This window comes from Marmota marmota, unplaced genomic scaffold (assembly GCF_001458135.2).
Source record: "Marmota marmota marmota unplaced genomic scaffold, marMar, whole genome shotgun sequence".
Taxonomy (NCBI): Eukaryota; Metazoa; Chordata; class Mammalia; order Rodentia; family Sciuridae; genus Marmota; species Marmota marmota.
The window spans coordinates 7,188,075-7,207,974 of record NW_025999925.1 but is presented as its reverse complement, the minus strand read 5'-3'; the positions used below and the strand labels follow the sequence as shown (position 1 = coordinate 7,207,974).

Sequence of the window (19,900 nt, the reverse complement as noted above, 5' to 3'; positions counted from 1 at the left end):
GAAGGTTAAATAGATATTCCATTAATAATTGAAAAATGGATAAATGATAATGCGAAATTAAGAAACTGTTCTTTTGCTTTGCCTGGTTGTGCTCACCTGAAGTCGAGCACTTGGGAGGCTCAGGACAGCGAGCATCACCCTAGCCACATAGTGAGACCCTGTCTCAAAAAAAGAAAAACTTCTTTTTCATCATTGATAGCTTGTCTAATTTATAGTTTATTTAAATATGAAACAAAAAGCACATAGTAATAGTAAGCCAGAAGTCCCATAAAAGAAAAATTTATCACAATTAATATTTTTGCATGTTTTTAGCTGTTCATGTACATTTTTAAAGTATATGGGTTATCATAACCTAGATACTGCTTTATATTCTCATTTTTCCGATTATTAGCATTTTCCTATATTGATAATATCTAACTTTTTTTATTTCTTTCAAATTGGCAGATTATGATCATACCTAACCACTCTGTTAGACACTTAAGTTTTCATTTTCTACCTCACTATAGATGAGTATTTCAGTACAGCCCAGGTATCATAAGAGGTACCCCAAGCTGCTGTTTAACAGTCTGGTGCTAGGGCCTACTCCTGGTTAACAGGTTTATCAAATTATCCTTCATTCTGGTTTCTAATAACAACTTTGAGTAATTGGATGATAGCAGACATAAGAGTGTCAAATTGAGCTTTATAATTTATTTTCCAAAGTGATAAATTTACTTTGACAGACAAATCTTGATTAAAAGTAAAAAAAAAAAAAGACAAGTTATGACAAAAAATAATTCTGTTATGAATACCAATTTAAAAAGCTGAAATGTATTAATATCTTGCATGATTCATTATAGAGGTATTTCTGGTTGCTTTTCTAAATAGCTTTGTAGGAATTGAAAAACAGGGAAGATAAGAAAAATTTAAATTTATTGCAAATTTCATTCTCCGCTTTGCCTTCCTCCACTTCTATTCTCTTCTTTTCCTCAACCCCTCCTATTGCCTGCTTCTTCCTCCAAAATAAAATCATATCTCCTTGCATTTTTGTGCCATTTTTTTCTGAAGTAATTTTTTGCATCTTTTTTTTTTTTTACTTACAATAAACCAAAAGTTTTTCATTTCTTTGAAACTACATTTCTAATTGTTTACATTTCTAAATTGTGTTTCAGTGAGTTTTCTTATGAGTTGTTTTGCTTCAAAAATTCACTTTCAACTTTAAGACTTGAAATTTCAGTGGAAGTTTGGTTTATAAAAAGGCTACATCACAGTCAGTTTTAACTTTAATATGATATGTGTACTTGAACAAAAGTATAACTCCTTTTTTTTCCCCCCTCCTTCCTCCATCCCTTTCCTTAAGGAATCAGCAGGCGGGGATCTTCAGTCTCCTTTAACACCCGAAAGTATCAATGGGACAGATGATGAAAGAACACCTGATGTGACACAGAACTCAGAGCCAAGGGCTGAACCAACTCAGAATGCATTGCCATTTTCACATAGGTACAGATTCAATTCACCAATCATGATTAAGTAAAATGTGTAAATATGGAAGTTTGTTTGGTTTCAGAAACTCTGAAGTTACTTCAGAACTCATATCCTCTGAGTGAAAAATTCCAGGTCAGACTTCTTTTAATGTATTGTTTATAGTTGCCTGGATGGGTCAGAGTAAACATTTCCTTTACCTATGTAGAAAAAGGAGTATTGGGCTGGGGTTGTAGCTCAGTGGAGGTGCGCTTGCCTAGCATGTGTGAGGCACTAGGTTCGATTCTTAGCACCACATACAAATAAATAAAATAAAGGTCCATCGACAACTAAAAAATATTTTTAAAAAAGAAAAAGGAGTATTAAGCTAGTTACAGAGAAAATGTTTTTCAGTGAAACAAAATACTGTTAATCCCTTCTATTTTTAAAACATAGCCCCTTAAAGGCCTCTTTTGTTAGCCTGGTTTCTTTTAAATTGTTTTTTTTTTTAAATAGATTTTCCATTCTGAAATTAGGCTTTACCTTAGTCTTAGAGGTAATATCATCACATAATTTCAAAGGAAGAAAGAGGAGAAACTTCTAGCATAGTAGATTTATGTTTGGACACCAATAGGAGATAATACTTCATTTGCTTTTCTGAATTTTAAAACAATTTGATACTCTAAAAAGACAGTTTGTCCTAAATGTGTATCAAACTAGTTACATTGATTATTGGTCATACTGTGGTATTTTTAGAATATAAGGAAATCTATGACATTGTAGCATTGCAGATAAAAAACAAATATCTATCAGTAATCTGTCTTAAAGTTAATTTATATCTTTCCTTGAATGCTTTTCACTCAGTTTTGGTTAAAATTAAGGAAACAGTCTTCTTTTATTGCATATGTTTTTGGGGTTCCATTATTTAAAAAATCTCATTCTTTGGCATATAAAGAATTGTGAAGTGAGGTATTTCAAACTCATTTATAAGAATCTTAATTTTGATTGAAATTTGTTAAATATTAGGGACATAGGATTGAGTATAATAGAGTATAACATTAAGAGACCTCATGATCAGAGTGAAAAAGAAGAAAAATGAGAGAGTTTTTTTAGGAATGAGTAGAGAGGAGAACTATTTGTGAAGCTGTTCCCATTTGTTGCTCAAAATGCTAATAATTTTATATTAAACATGTATTCTGGAGTTAATGGATTTTATGCTTTATCTGCTATAGTATAAACATTTTTATAGCTATAAAGATGATTACACATGGGAAAATTTTTAGTTCCTCTAATCTGAAGACTTTATGATTTGTTAAATATATAGTCTTTTAACAAAACTAAAATGTTTTACATTTCCTTCTTTTAATAAAAATATATTTAACATATCCATATAATAGACTTAACTGCACTAAAATAATTGTACTTGATTTCTTTAAATTTAATTTCTTTAAATTTAAATTGAGATATCTGCATTGAATACTGTGACAATTAGAAATAAAAACTTTAAACATTTGTAAAAGTTATTTCTAACTTATATACCTAAAATTTTCTAAATTTTTACTTTGTTAGTTCTTGTACTTGGCATTACTTATGAGGAATTAGACTTTATCTAACTGACTGTGTTCTTGGGAGTCACTTTGATTTGAAGATACAGCTTCTTTAGTTAGGGAATTTATAGATTAGCCAGGGAGATACTTGACAGACCTCTGATTGTGTTAAAGGCATTATAATCTTAAAAGTTTTTCTTATTAAGAATACTTGACTATAGGATTTTTAGAAGATTGATTCTCTGAACTTGTTTTAATTTTATATTAATAAATTTTCAGCCAGTTACTTGACTGAAAACAGATTGCCACCTGAGGTAGATCATATTACAGCTAACGTTAGAATCCTAGCCTGTCAGAGATAGAAGGAAGAGACCTCGAAGATGATGTAATTCAGGATTTTCCAAACTGTGGTAGTTTGAAATCAGTTTAATGCATTATTTATGGGGTCCTGAAAATGAAATCAAGTAGAAAATAGGAGAGTAATAGTAACATTAAGAGTGAAAATTAGGGGACTGGGGTTGTGGCTCAGTGGTAGAGCGCTTGCCTAGCATGTGCAAGGCTCTGGGTTCAATCCTCAGCACCACATAAATATAAATAAAATAAAGGTATTGTGTCCAAGTACAACTAAAAAATAATTTAAAAAGGTAAAAATTGGGTCAGTGGTCCATGACTCATGGCTGCAATCCTATCTACTGGGGAGACTGAGACAGTAGGATAGCAAATTTGAGACCAAGCTCTAACTTAGTGAGACCCTATTTCAAAATTTGGGGAAAAAATAAAAGTGGCCTGGGAATATAGCGCAGTAGTAGAGCACTTGCCTATCATGCATAAGGCCCTGGGTTCAATCCCCACCACAATAAAAGAAAAAAATAATAGAAACTATTTTACTAATCTGCATATCTACATACATACATGTGTGTGTGTGATTACAGTGTAAAATGTTCCAAGTTCAAAAGTATGTGACTTTGGCTTGTGAGAAGATTAAATCCCAGCATTTAGGAGAGTGTCCTAGATAATATAGTTCATTAGTAAAACCTGAGAGTTGACAGCTCAGCTCTTTTGACCCTAATATGTGCTGTCAGTCAGTGAATAGTATATTTAAGTCAAATACCCAGCAAAGAAATAAGTGTTTCATGAATTAGAGACAAAGAATATTAGAAAAAAATTTTATTCAAATCCGAAACTCCCAAGTATTTAAATTGGATATTCTTTTTTTATCTCCCCATGGCAAAAGAAGACAATTAAAATCTTATGTTTTTAAGGCTTACATTATTTTTCATTCCTTCCTCAGTATTTGTTTGAAAAAATAATATCAAAAACAGTTTTGCCAATATTTTTCTCCTGGTTGATATTATTTTGCTGCAGTATAAAGAGCAAAGTAACTAGGATAGCTATATATTTTTAAAAAACCAAAACATGGAAACAGTGATGTAGCCTGTCAATTTGACTTATGACTGCAATAGTAGGTACTTGTGCTCTTCTTAAAATTCAAATTTTATTCCTAAATCTCATTAATTCATTAATTAATATACTAAAAGAAGACCTTGATTTTCATTTAGCCCTGAAATTTTGGGTGATGTGATTAATGTGGTTATTTTTGTTCTTTACTCTTTGTAGGCTTTATTTATTTTAAAAATGTTATTGCATAGCTGCAGAGAGATAAGCAGGATTTTTTACTTTTAATTTTAATTATAACCTTTTATTACAAAAATTTTAACCATATGAGACAGAATAGTGAACTCCTGTGAACATATCACCCAACTTTAATTGGCATGAAAATACGACCAGTCTCATTTCATCTCATCCACCATCTATTCATCTACCACTGTATCATTCTTAAAGTAATTTCCAGACATTTAATTTCATCCACATAGTTCTTAAAATTAGTTTTTAACTTTTAAACATTTATGTACTAAGCTATTACAACTTTTTGTGTTTATTTCATTCAGTGGCATTATAGGTCACCTCGAATCATGTATTACTTTCTGTGTGTGTGTGTGTGTGTGTGTGTGTGTGTGTTTGTGTGTGTGTTCTGGGGATTGAACCCAGGGCCTCATGCATGCTAGGCAGGCACTCTACCATTGAGATATATTTCCAGCCCCACTTTCTTTGATTTTTAATTATACTGCTGCTTAACTAAATTTTATATGTTATGAGCTGCTCAATACTTCTTAGTCAAGTGCTATTGTATTGTTTTATGTTAGTGTCATAACTATGCAAAAATACCTTCATCAAATAAGATTCAGTGAATTCTTTCTTTTTTTTTTTTGAATTATTTCTTTTTGAGTGTACGTCTCTAAATGTTTTTAAAAGTTTAAAAATATGTAAAATAGATGAATCACAAGGTCAAAACATTTACTAATTTCTTTAGGGAAATGATATTTTCATCTAAATTGTTTCTTTCTTTAAAAATTACTTTTAACCTAAATGATAAAGTCCTTTTGAGATTGATAAATATATATTGACCCACTGAAGTCTTCAGACCATCCTTTGAAATAATAGTCTTAGATTAGCTATAAAGTAGGTATATCCTGATAGATAGCATACGTGTATGCAGGAAATCTTTGCTCTCTTGCTCCAGGGATTTTTTGGTTGCTTCATAGTGTCCACTGAGTGGAACTCTAGAATATACTTGTGTTTTTCTTACAAATAATAAATAATAGATATTTTTAAAAGATTTAAAGCTACCTAAAATTCTCTTTGATATAGTTAATTTTATAGTATTCCAGTGCTATTGAAATCTAACACTGAAATGTAATACTGAAAACTTATTTTGCTCATTACAGTTTTATGATCCTTAGATATTCAGTACTATACTGATAAATAACTGCTATCATATTTTTGAGAGTTCACAACAGACATATAAATTGGTGAAGTTATTTTCATACTGGTAAATTTTGATAACAGTTTGATAATTGTAATGAAAAATAGGCTCTTTTGTGCACTAATTATATTTAGATTCTTCTAATGTTTAGATGATGTGTTCTCATGGTGCTGTTAGACTTTATGCATTTTGGAGGTACTGCATGTGTCTTCTATTCTGTTAGAGATTTTTCTACCACTCAATGTAGTTGTGTTTCCAGCAGATACTCATTAAAGGATGTATGCAGAAATATTACTTTCTAGTATATTGACTTTAAATCAGTGTAACTATAATTTTACATAAGGTTATGACATCTGGGTGGGTTTGCTCTGTTTGTGTTTATTTTTAAAGTTTCAGATAGTCACTACTTTAAAACTGATTTAGGCATGTTTCTGTCATTTCAAAAACTAAACTTCACTGGGAATTTTACATACCAGTTTAAGTAAGACATAAAACAAACTTACCAAAATAAATATAAAATATTTGTGCTTAACAAAATAAAGCCAGGTGTGGTAGCTCACGCCTGTAATCCCAGCAGTTTTGGAGACTATCAGGAGGATCACAAGTTCAAAGTCAGTTTCACCCAAAGCAAGGTGTTAGGCAACTCAGTGAGACCCTGTCTCAAAATAAAATTAAACAATGGGCTGGGGATGTGGCTTAGTGATTGAGCGCTCCTGGGTTCAATCCCTGGTACCAAAACCAAACAAAAATAAAAAACAAAATAAGATCAAATGTACAATAGTGTACATTGTCTTAATTTAAATACAGTTTGTACTTATCTGAAGATGATACAAATAAGAAAAGTAAATGACTGTGAAGAGTTCTTAGGTACTATTCTCTCCACACTATGGTATCTGTCTCCCTCTTTTATGGATAGAAAGCAAAACTTAGATTATAGTTGTAAACAAAGTAAAAAATATTTACCAATATTTTACTAAAATATTGGTAAAACTTTGTATATAATAAAGCTGGGACATGACTTCACAAGAAGTGACTTTATCATTGATATAGTTACAGGCGAAAAACTAAAGTTGTAGGATTCTCCTTAGTCTTAATGGACTTAAATATCATTATTGTTCCACCATTAAACCTAAAAAATTATATTAGGTTTTTCAAAATAAAATTAATATGAAGGCAGAGATAATTTGTGAGTGATCATAACTCAACAATATAGAGTTGTCAGTGAACGGGATGGAATTTTGTGTGATGTGCTATAGTAATTTGGTAATACATATACTGTTTTACATTCCCTTGAAATTTAGAAACAATTTATGTATTTTAAAATAAGATGCAATAAAAATACTTTAGCAACAAGTTTGTTAGTTTTCTGAACATATATCTATTTTAATTTCCTGTTTTGAAAGTTTTAAAAACTAACCTTTGTTTTCTTCTAAAGTCTTTTAAAAGATTTTAAGTAAAACTTTAAAATTTGCTAAAACATTTTGTCAGGCATTATCACTTGATATAAATTATTATTCATGTACAATAAAGATGTTTCTGGGCTCGGGATATAGCTCAGTTGGTAGAGTGCTTGCCTTGCATGCACAAGGGCCCTGGGTTCAATCCCCAGCAACACACACACACACACACACACGACATTGTTAAGCTACCTCCAATGGGAATTAGTCCCTTCCCCTTCTCTATCTCTGATTTACAATTATTACTAATGGAAAACAATGTTTCATCAATCCATCCCTAGCAATTGCCAGCTTCTCATTTTAAAACAACTACCTGGAGTTAGGAGGTGCGGTCATTTGCCTTGGATCAGATTGATTCTAGGTTGGTTATGATCTGTCCCGTGAAGGGTTTTTAGGAATTCCTTCTTAGTAGACCACAGTGCCGGATTCCATTGGAAGGGAGATGTGATAAGGATAGTTCTGATCTAGGACATAAGGGAAAATGCTTTTCCTTTGGATTTAGTTTTCCATCTTTCCTCTTAGCAGAGTAGTAAGGGCCAATATAAAGATGTGAACCTAGACAGAGGCCACGCATGCCACAAATATGTGAAATTTTTGGTATACATTGCAGTAAGGAATGGTGAGTTCTGTGTCAGAGTGGGGTAGGCTTCATCTAAATAATGAACCCAGAGAAATGGAGACTAGATGACACTTCTGGCTTCTAGTTTAGCTCTTCAAAGGAAAGCTTTGTAAAGATTGGGGCCAGCTTTTGCCTCATAAGGATAATACATTCAACTCACATTTCATCCGGGACACTTAAGTATATCGAAGTAGTCATGCTGCAGTGATTACTTTACTTATAGAATGTGTAAAATGCAGATATGGCTAAACAATTGAAATTGTTGTGTGTTATGCTTTTTATTTGTATCAGTTTGCCATTCTGTTTACAGTTTAGCTTGACCAAATTGTTAATTTTTACAACTGTTCTACATTGACATCTGAAAGTTGATATTAAAACTTTGGAGATAGAAGAAACTTGAGCTATTACGTATTTCAGCCACTTCATTTTACAGAAGCAGAAGTAAATTCAGAGAAGAGAGTTTCAGATTATTTGCTAATGGTTAAGTTACACCAAAGATACCTCCAGAGGCATTGATCATTAGAATCTATCCTGGTTAAGGCAGTTTTCCCTCTACTTAACTCTTAAGAAAGTTTGTTTTCTGTATCATTTTTCAGATACTTAGCATGCTGATTTTTATCATCATTCAAAGTGTTTACCATTACTTGTTAAACTCCCCTACTAGCTTCTCAGTTAAGCCTCATTGGCTTGCATTTCTTATAGTCTCTAATCATTTTAGATATGTTACAGATCATAAATAATTTATTGTGTAAATAAATGCATATGCTTTTTTCAGCTAACTGAAATAACGAAATGGCAAATAAGTTGGTCCAACTTATAGCATCAAAAATAAATATTGAACAGAGCTAACAAATATCAATTTGAAGAATAATTAGCTGAATATTCAAATTCTAGCAGGATTCATTTAGCTATTAATATTCCCTTTACTATTTTCAGTAGCAGCTTTATGGAGATATAATTTATGTACTAAATAGTTCACATATTTAAAATGTACAATTCAGCAGTTGTAATATATTCACAGAGTTGTGCAATCTTTACCACATTTTAGAGCATTTTTATTACCTTCCCCCAAATCCTGTATCCATTAGCATTTACTCTCTTTTCCCCACAAACTCTCCTCTCCTCCAGCCATAAACAACCACCAATAACTTTTTATTTCTATAATAGATTTGTCTGTTCTGAACTATTCATATAATTGGAATCATAGCTGGGCTGGGGATATAGCTCAGTGGTAGAGTGCTTACCTATCACACATGACATTCTGGGTTTGATCCCTAGCACACACACCCCCAAATTGTATTTAAAAAATTCATTCATAGGGCTGGAGTTATGGCTCAGTGGTAGCGCATTTGCCTGGCATGCGTGAGGCACTGGGTTTGAGTCTCAGCACCACATATAAATAAATAAATAAAGGTCAATCAACAAATATTTTTTTTAAAAATTCATTTATAATGTAGAATATTACCAATACTTCATGTCCTTTTTTATTGATGAATAATATTTTATGATTATACCATGGTTTTTAAAATCCATTTATCAGGTGATAGACATTTTGATTGTTTCTGCTTTTTGAAAGTTACATTATTATGAATAATATTGGGTCATAGAGTAATTCTATCTTTATCCTTTGGAGGAACTACCAGAGTGTTTTTCAAAGCAGCTGTACCATTTTACATTTCTGCCAGCAGTGTATAGGATTCTAGTTTCTCCACACAACACCAACACTTCTTTTTTTTTTTTTTTTTTACCAACACTTCTTACAGTCTTTTATTTTTTGTGTTGCTAGGAGTTCAATCCTGAGAGCCTTGCACAAGCACTCTACAACTGAGCTATAACTCCAGCCTTGTATGTCTTATTATCCTAGTGAGTGAAGTGATAGCTTACTATGGTTTTGTTTTTCATTTTCCTGATAGCTAATTGATGTTAAGCATCTTTTCATGTGCTTATTGGCCACTTGTATATCTTTGGAGAAATGGCTATTCAGATCCTTTGCCCATTTATAATTGGGTTGATTTTTTTTCTCTGTTGCTGAGTTGTGCTCCTTTATATTTTCTAGATATTAACCCCTTACCAGGTAAATGATTTGTAAATATCTCTCTAATTATTTTTACTAGATGACTGTTCACTTTTCTGATGGTATGCTTTCTTTTGGTATGCTTTGCAAGATCAAAATTATCTATTTTTTTCTTTTGTTGCTTTTGCTTTCTGTGTCACATCTAAGAAATCCTTGCCTAATTCAAAGTCACAAGATTTTCCCACTTTTTTTTTTTTTTTTTAATTTTTAGCTCTTATACTTAGGTCTTTGATCTATTATGGTACATTTTTGTATGTCATGTGAGATAGAAGCTCAACTTCATTCTTTTGCGTGTGATTATCTGTTTTCCCAGCAATATTTGCTGGTAAAAAAAAAAAAATGTTCTTTATCCATTGAATTGTCTTGGTACTCTTACAAAAATCAGTGACTCACACCTGGGCTCTGTGACTCACACCTGTAATCTAGCTACTCTGAAGGATAATACAGGAGGATCCCAAGTTCAAGGGAAGCCTTGGTTGGACCCTTGCTCAAAAATAAAAGGGACTTGGGATATAGGTCAGTGGTAAAGTGCTTGCTTAGCATGCATGAGAAAACAAAATAAAGTCAGTTGACTATAAATGTGGGTTTGTTTCTGGACTCTCAGTTCTATCCATTGATTTGATCTATGTTTATGCCAGTATTATACTGTTTTAATTATAGCTTTGACTAAGTTTTGAAATTGGGAAGTGTGATTCATCCAACTTTGTTCTTCCTTTTCAAGATAATTTGACCCTCCAACTTCTTAAAATATCCATGCAAATTTTAGTCTGTAGAAATTCCATATGAGGGGCTGGGATTGGGGCTCAGCTATAGCATACTCGTCTAGCACGTGCAAGGCCGTGGGTTTGGATCCTCAGCACCACATAAAAATAAATAAACAAAATAAAGGTATTGTGTCCAACTACTTCTAAAAAATAAATATTTAAAAAAAAAGAAAAAGGGGCTGGGGATGTGGCTCAAGCGGTAGCGCGCTCGCCTCGCATGCGTGCGGCCCGGGTTTGATCCTCAGCACCACATACCAACAAAGATGTTGTGTCCGCCAATAACTAAAAAATAAATATTAAAAAATTCTCTCTCTCTCCTCTCTCTCTCTCTCTTAAAAAAAAAAAAAAGGAATACCATATGAATTTCCACAAAGAAACCATTTGAGATTCTGATAAGGATAATTTATTAAAACTTTTAGGTTTGCTGAACTTGTTTATTAGTTTTAATAGTTCTTAAGTTGGATTTCTTAGGATTTTCTATATACAAAATTAGGTCTTTCACATATGACTTTCACGTATGAAAATGAGTATGTTTTACTTCTTTTCATGTCCAATCTGGAAGCCTTTTACTTCATTTTCTTGACCAGTTGCCCTGACTGGAACCTCCAGTATAATGATGAATACTGGTCACAAGAGTGCAGATTAGTTAGGAACATATGGCTATCATAATAGAGACTCTTAAAATTCATGAACATGGGATTTATTTAGAACTTCTTATATTACTTACAACCATGTTATTTAGTTTTCAGAGTACACATTTACACTTTTTTTGTTAAATGTATTTGCATTTTTTGATGGTATTACAAATGATCAAATAACACATGTTTAGTATTTAGAAGTACAGTTGATTTTTGTGTAGCAATTTTGCATTCTGCAAACTTGCTGAACTTTTTATTAGTTTTCATAGTTTTGAAATTGGTTTATTAGGATATTCTATATACAAAATTAAGGCATTTATAAATAGATATATTTTTACTTTTTTCATTTCCAATATGGGCTTTATCACATTTTCTTGATTAGAAACCTGGTTAGAACCTCCAGTACAATGTTGAATAGAAGTGACAAGAGTATAAATCCTTGTTTTGTTTTTCATCTTATGGGAAAAACAGACTTTCACAGTTAAGTGTGATGTTAGCTGTGTGTTTTTCATAGATAATTTATATCCAGAAATTTAAGTTTCTTATTTGAGATTTCGTTTCCTGGAGTTACGAGAAAGGATTTGTTTTTGTTTTTGTTTTCTATTTTAATTTTCCAACAGTAAACATTCTTCATAACTCTTAAAATGAAATCTTTGACATAGTTTTGAAGGTTTCTCTGTTTTTAGTTGTGACCCTGGGAATTAAACCCAGGGCGTCACGAATGTTAGCCATGTTCTTTGCCACTGCGCTATACCCTCACTTGTGTTTTCTCTTTCTTTGAGAGAGGATCTCATTATGTTGCCTAGGTTTCTCTTGAACTCATGGGCTTAAGCGATCCTTCTGTCTTAACCTCCGATCATCATGCCCAACTTCTTTAGACATAGTTTGGGAGAATAATTTCTTTTATAGTTCCATTGGCGTGTATAACATGAGGTTAATGGAACTGCTGGTTAGCAAATATGTCTTTAGAAAATATATTTGGTCCTGTGACTTAATGGTTTTATTGTAATTGGATCATCTTAGGATGCACTTTACTTACAAAGTTACTATTAAAGGGGATACCTAAGTCCTCTTGGGCTCTACAAAATATATATAGAGAAAGTGGATATTAACAAATTATTGATTATGTGAAGAACCGTATCATGTAGTATTACCTGATTCTAAAAACACAGCTACTGCGTGGTAGTCTTACCTCTTCAGATTCTTTTAAAAGGTGTAGATAAACTGTTCTGTCATTATCACATATGGTCAGAAAGTTCCTGGTCCCTGGCAAGGAAAGGAGATGATCTTTAATGGTACTTTATCTTAGAAGTCTCACAACCTATTAGGACCTATTAGATATCATGCCTTAAATTAATACTGGACATATCACAATTGGGTTTCATTGTTTTGTCTTTTTGGAGAGAGACTGAGTTATTTGGGACTAAGAAAACATATTATATGCCTAAATAGACTCCTTTTTCTTTCCCCCATTACCACTTATTATAAAATTTCTGCTTGAACATTTTTTTTCTATTTTTGGAAAACTGAATTTTTTACTCTCTTATATCCTGATACTGACTGAATAGTTTTTTTAATCGAAAGTCAGAAAAAAAAAATCAGTTCTTCAGGTTGGATTTTTTTTCCCCACTGTGGAGACATCCGATTTCCTTGGGGGACGCCTTCTGTGACCACTTTTAGTTTTGAGACTGAGCGGAGTCACCATTTTCCTTGGAAGAAGAGGATCTGAAGTTTATTCTAAATGAAAAGACGAAAATAGCCCCTCACTGAGAGAAACTAAAATGGAAGAAACATGACAGTTAAATAAGACCCAGGCATCACAGTTTTAACTTTGAAGAGTCAAAAGAAGTAGCACTTTTAAAGAAGATGCTTAGCTGCTTGAATTCCTCGGATTGTCTAGATAATATTTAAGCCACCTCCATGTAGAAGAAGAAAAAAAATAGACTAGGCATGGCATCTTATGTTTCATCCCTTTGGCAAAATGCTATAATACTTGTTCCACTAATTATCAGAAGTCTTAAAAGCCCTTGATGGAGAAAAATCAAAATAACTGTAACTCCTGATGAAGATAGTGAAAAAATAAGCAACCTAATTCTCCTGGACTTCTAATTAGAACTGTTTCATAGATGCCATTTCTCTTAAAACATAAATATAGCCACTTTTCATACCTTGATCAGTTTGATCTGTTTTCATATACAAATAGTTAACTCCCTACCTCACAGGGATGTTGTGAGGCAAAATTTAAATGTTCCTTTAAAAAGTTTGGAAGTAATAACTCTGGACTGTCTCTTTGTTGATAGTTTCTATAATCATACAGTTTTGTTTATTTTAAAATTTGCAAGTGCTGTCCTGTAGTTATGAATGGATATTAGGATAACACTTTTAAATGAAGATAATGAAGTTGTATTTGAATTATCAATGAGCATCCTTGTATGAAGAATAATTTGACTGCATGATATGTTCAATTGATTCTTTTCAAATAAGAGCTTTTAAACAATTATAATTAAAGAAAAACTAAACTAAAATTGTCTGGTTTTCCCTTTTATTTAGTTGGGATTTAATTATACAAACTTCTTAGATAAAAGGTAAGCCAACTCATCAAATTCTAATGATAGAAAATGAAAAACACAAGATAATTTATGTTTTAGGAAAATGAAAATCTTGTAGCAAGGTTCAAGCAATATAGAGATGTCCAGAATTTAGACTTTGAGGCCTGGGATGTGGCTCAGTGGTAGAATGCTCGCTTGGCATACATGAGGCCCTGGGTTCCATCTCTAGCACTACAAAAAAAAAAAAAGTTTGAAAAAACTAAATAAAGGTGTGTCTTATTAAATAGAGATGAAATCTCAGTAATATTTTTATTAAAAATAGAAGTACTGTAAGAATAGAAATTTGATAAACATCACAATAGAAATATTTAATATGAATTAAAATTCATGCATAGAAAATTCTTAAGTCACTACCTGCATGCCTATAATCCCAGCAGCCGCGGTGACTGAGATGGAGGATCATGAGTTCAAAGCCAGTCTCAGCAACTTAGAGAGGCACTAAGCAACTCAATGAGACCCTGTCTCTAATTAAAATACAAAATAGGGCTGGGGATGTGGTTCAGTAGTCAAGTGCCCCTGAGTTCATTCCCTATACTTCCTGCTCCCCCCAAAAAAATCTTCAACTTTTTTTGGGGGGTGCGGGTAGGGCTAGGATTGAACCCAGGGCCTTGCATATGCTAGGGAATCACTCTACTACTGAGCTACATCCTCAGCCTGTAATATCTTTAAATGAACCTTATACATTTCCCCAGAGACCCCACTACTCCTATTGTCTTATGTACTTACAAATCACTTCTACTGTTTAGCTTATTAACTTATTGAAGTTGTGTAGGAATGGAAACATAGAAGATACCTTTCTTTCACTAATTCTGCTTAGCAAAAGAAATTGCTGTAATTGTTTTTTATAGTTTCATGCTTTGCCCTCATATATATACACATATACTATATCATATATAATATACATGTGTGTCATTATGTATTATATATATTATTTGTATGAATAATATAAATTGGTCATGTATTATTTATCTGTTTTAATGTACTTATGTTTGAATACAAAAATATTGTTAAAATCCTAATGTTCTAATGATAAAAAAATCAGTGAGTTTAAAGATAATCATAAATTACTGATAAAATTTTATTATTTAAGGAGTAATTGAGCAGGGGTTGTGGCTCAGCAGTAGAGCGCTCGCCTCGCACATGTGAGACCCTGAGTTCGATCCTCAGCACCACATAAAAATACATAAGTGAAATAAAGATATTGTGTTTGACTACAACTAAAAAATAAATATTGGAAAAATGCAAAAACTTTAAAAAAAAAAAAAAAAAGAAGAAGAAGAAGAAGTAATAAAGCCAGGCACAGTGGCACACACCTGTAATCCCAGCAGCTTGGGATGCTGAGACAAGAGGATTGAGAGTTCAAAGCCAGCCTCAGAAAAAGTGAGGTGCTAATCACCTTATTTAGAGACAACCCTGTCTCTAAATAAAATACAAAATAGGGCTGGGGATGTGGTTCAGTGCCCCTGAGTTCAATCCCCAGCACCTCCCCCAAATGAATAAATAAATAAACAAACAAACAAATACTTCTTAGAAGCAATTCTGAGCCTTGTTTTTAAACACCAAAAACGGAATGTAACATATTTGGTGAAAATATGTAAAGGATCCTTAGCCCCCATAATACAGTAGCATCTAATACAAAGTGTGCTTTTCTAGTCAATCTATTATAGAAAGCAAATATTAAAGTTAGTGAACATGTTCTTCAGCAATAATAAAGAAATATGACAGTAATAGTCATGAATTTAACAGTATCACTTTCCCTGTATTTAAAAATTAGACTTTCTTGTATCAGTTCCTATTTGATTAGGGGAACAATTTATGGACTTTATCTTGATTTAGTTCAAGAGGGAATAATGTCCTAGGAAGAATGTGAATTCAGGTTCAGCATCCTTGATCCAAGTATTTGAAATCTATGCAAAACTTGTTGAGTTCCAACAAGTTACCGCTCATGAAAAATTCCATATTCGATTTCAGTAAGAACACAAACCAAGTAAAAATGCTGTTTAAAATTACCTTCAGATTGGCTGGGCACAGTGGCACACGCCTATAATCCCAATGGCTCAGCAGGCTGAGGAAGGAGGATTATGAATTCAAAGCCAGCCTCAGCAAAAGCGAGATATTAGTCAACTCAGTAAGACCCTGTCTTTAAATAAAATATAAATAGGGCTGGGGATGTGGCATAGTGGTCGAGTGCCCCTGAACTCAATCCCCTATATCTCCCCTCTCCCCCCCAAAATTACCTAAGACTTTATATAAAACATGTATATGAAACTTAAATGAATTTCATTTTTAGATTTAAATCACATTCATAAGATATCTAATATATATGCAAATATTGCAAAATCTGAAATATTTCTGGTACTAGGCATTTCAGATAAGGAATACTTAACCTATAATGTGTTTTTAGTCTCTAAAATGCAAAACATTCTTATCGTGTCTCCATCTCAAAAGTGAAAAAATTGTACTTTGTTTCTTCTGTTTATGCCAGCAGTAGTAGTTACTTGGCAAATGGCTTCATGTTTCTGAGCAACAGTTTTTCATCTGTTAAGTAAAAAAGGAAGGTTGGAATGTGATTTTACGCACCTTTGTCTTGATTACCTTAATGTGATCCTGTCTTTAGTTTGGGAAATAAATAAGATATCCTTCTATTCTTCTGTGGATGGCCATGAGATTTAGTACTGACTTTATAATCATTTAAACACTGACAACATTACTGTGCTACATAAAAGAACCCATTACATAAGGCAAATTAGCCATCTCTGACTTTAAATAGAACATTAGGAAAAAGTAGTATCCTGTGCTTTTGCATTATATGCACACAAATTAAAATTATTTAAATTCTTTCCAGATGACATTATGAATTCAAAATATGTGATCCATCAGTTATTACTTTTTAACAATAGATTCATTTAAAATTAGATCACTAGCACAAGAGACAGTAGAACCTCATAATATCTTGGAATGAATTATAATGAGATAAGTTTTAAAACTATAGTTATCTGATAACTAAACGGATTCAAACAGGCTAGCTTAATAACTGAACTTACAGATAGAATTGAATGTTCTACAGTTGAGAATTAATTTGAGCAGTATTAAATCATAACCAACAGAGCTAGGGTGGTAGTTCTGTTGGAGTACATGTGCATGAGGCCCTAGGTGGTTTCAGTCCCCAGCACAAAAAAGTAAAGTCTTAACCAGCAAATTGAAAAACAATGGCTCTTATGTACTACTCCCTTTGAAAACATGATAGCAACTAGTGGAAAATGAAATCAGATTTGCTGTTCTTGGGGAGGATGTAAGCATTTAATAAATGATATACTGCTGTATCTGGAAAAATAGTATAGGCATTTAATACTTCAACTAATTTCGTTTGATGTCTTACTTGTAGTCATACCTTACAGTTTAGTACAATTTCTAGAAAGGAAGCAATAGACTAAGGAAAATAATTCCCTTCCAATTCACTAAGGTTCAGTATACCAAAGGAAAGACCATCTTTGATGTTCTTTGTTTATTTTTCTTCCGGAACAGGTGCTGTACTAGTCATTTTATATGCTAATATCAGTTTAAAATTCTGATTGTTAGGCCGTGTGCAATTGTCCTTAGTACTTCCAAGATTAGGTGATATAGTTTACATGGAAGCCTATTCGTTTAATAAGGACCTAGTCAGGTTTATATATATCTTGTTTATATATGTATATATCTTGTGTTTTTATAAATTTTAGCTTTGAATAGTCTTATCTCTACTCATTGTGTTTTACAATTATCTCATGAGAAGTAGAACAGATATGGTTTCCTATTTTTCAGGGGGAAAAACGTCTGAAGCATAAAGAGATTATGGAGTTTTTCTGTCATCTCTAGGTACCAGAATTAGGATTGAACTGTAATCCTTTGCTTTTCTGCTTCAGTCTTTCCCTAATCTATCTTGAAGAAATTTTAAATATCCAAATGGAAACCAAACATCAAAAAGATAACAGGATTCTTTTTTTTTTATTTAGCACAAAAATAGGTTATGAATACTTACAATATGTAGTTGAAATTCACTGATAAGAATTATTCATTTGAGAACATACATGCATTTAGGTTAAATCAGTATGGTCATATTGATTTTATAATTACAGTACTTATACTGACAAATACCCTAATAAGAGTTTCTTATGTATGCTTCTGTATGTGAATATGTGTGTGCATATGTAGTCATAGTAGTCTTGATTATGTAACTAGTAGTTTATATTTGCAAGCAAAATTATTAGGGAATTTTAGATATAATAATTTATGTGAATATAGGTCATAGTAAAATTTCCTTATACATTATATGCTTACTTTTCTCTTTAGTCTATGGATTAGGTAATATTGTTAAGAATGCAGTAGTTCTTAACAGTTCTCATAGTTCTTAGAGCTAAGATGTGTGTTTTCTGAAACCATTATAGCAAAGATTTGGAACATTTGTCCCAAGACTTTTCAGGTTGGAATGTAAGGGTTCAGCAACCCTACAGCATCTATGTAGGTGGGCCCTTGTTTCCAAGAAACAAGTCATTGCTTGGAATCACCAAGTTGAATCTTCCAGTATAGTTTCAAAGGTATTCTGCATAATATGGTTATAGGTCTGGGATGGTTCAAAAGTAGTTCTCCTGTAAACCAGTGATTCTGAAACATATTCAGAGGCTGAGACCACCTGAAAGGCACAGTTATCTTTGTGGGGGAGGTGTGTGTGTATGTGTGTATATATATCTATAATAACATGAAATTGATTTCATTTAACAAGTTATCAATGTAAAAATCACCATGATCCCACACATATAAGGTATCAGTGGTCAAACTAAGCCTGGCAAGCTCTTTTTAAAGTTATCCGTGCATAGGTCACTTTTAATACTCATTCATTCAAAATCATTTATTGAGCATGTTGTTATGCCAACACAAAGATGAATAAGATTCATGAAGCAGTAGAATACATAAATAGTATGGATGATGCAAAGATGCATTGGGTGCTTTGGCAGTTCCAAAGAGCCTGTCAGCTCTCCATGGCTACTTCAGCACTCATACTGCCCTTTACACTCTTGACAAGTATTTGCTAGGCATTGTGTTCTTCAATGAATAAGAAAAAGTATGTTATTATAGTTTTTAAACTTAAATAGAGGAGTAAGAAAAAATAATTTATAAATAACTATAATTATGATTATAAAATTATTAAAAAATGCCATGAAAGAAAGGGTCACCATGAGGGGAAAGAGAAGAGGTGGTGGAGGGTATAAGAATAGGTCTCTTTCTGGAGTCTTGTATCACTCGTCCTTCCAGTGAATAGAAGCTGACCTAATAAAATGAGAGTATAGCACTCCAGGCAGAGGGAGGGGCTTCTGCTTTGCTCTTGAAGCATTTAGGTGTCCAGTATTCTTATTCTGAGTTCATAGTATTAACCTCAACTGACTTAGAGGATTCTGAAAACTGATTAGAGAAACATTGATGTAAGAGAAATAAGAAAATTATTCAGTGTTTAGCTTTGAGACTAAGGGAACAGGAAGAAAAAGATATTTCTAGTTCACTAGTCTATTAGCTTTTTAAGAATAGCTATGCTTTTTCATCCTTGAATCATGTTTTCCAGTAGAATGCCTGACACATATTAGGTGTGCAATAAATATTTGCTGAATCAGGTAACTGGATAATTGTTTCTTTTCCATTAGATTTTTTTTTTTTCCAGCAGTTAGGACAGAAAGTCCTTAAATGTGAGAGAAATGCCTTATATACATCCATTTTCTGCAAAATATTAAGCACACAGAAAATAAATGCTATTGATTTATTATATTGAATGCATTGATTGCTTGAATTAAATTCAGAAATTACACAAACTAATAGCCTATTTGATGACCATCAAAATACTACAATTACATTACATGACATACTACATTACATTTCATACTACATTACATTACATTAGCA

The 19,900-nt window shown here is 32.5% G+C and overlaps 1 protein-coding gene across 3 annotated transcripts in view; it reads left to right on the top strand.

Moving 5' to 3' along the window:
- Homer1 (homer scaffold protein 1) overlaps window positions 1-19,900 on the top strand; it is a 141,092-nt gene that overhangs the window by 70,489 nt on the left and 50,703 nt on the right. For all 3 annotated transcript variants that reach the window (XM_048800189.1, XM_015497837.2, XM_048800188.1), the window contains exon 5: window positions 1,340-1,479. In XM_048800189.1, coding sequence (XP_048656146.1) covers window positions 1,340-1,479 — 140 coding nt within the window. The remainder of the gene's footprint in view (window positions 1-1,339; window positions 1,480-19,900) is intronic.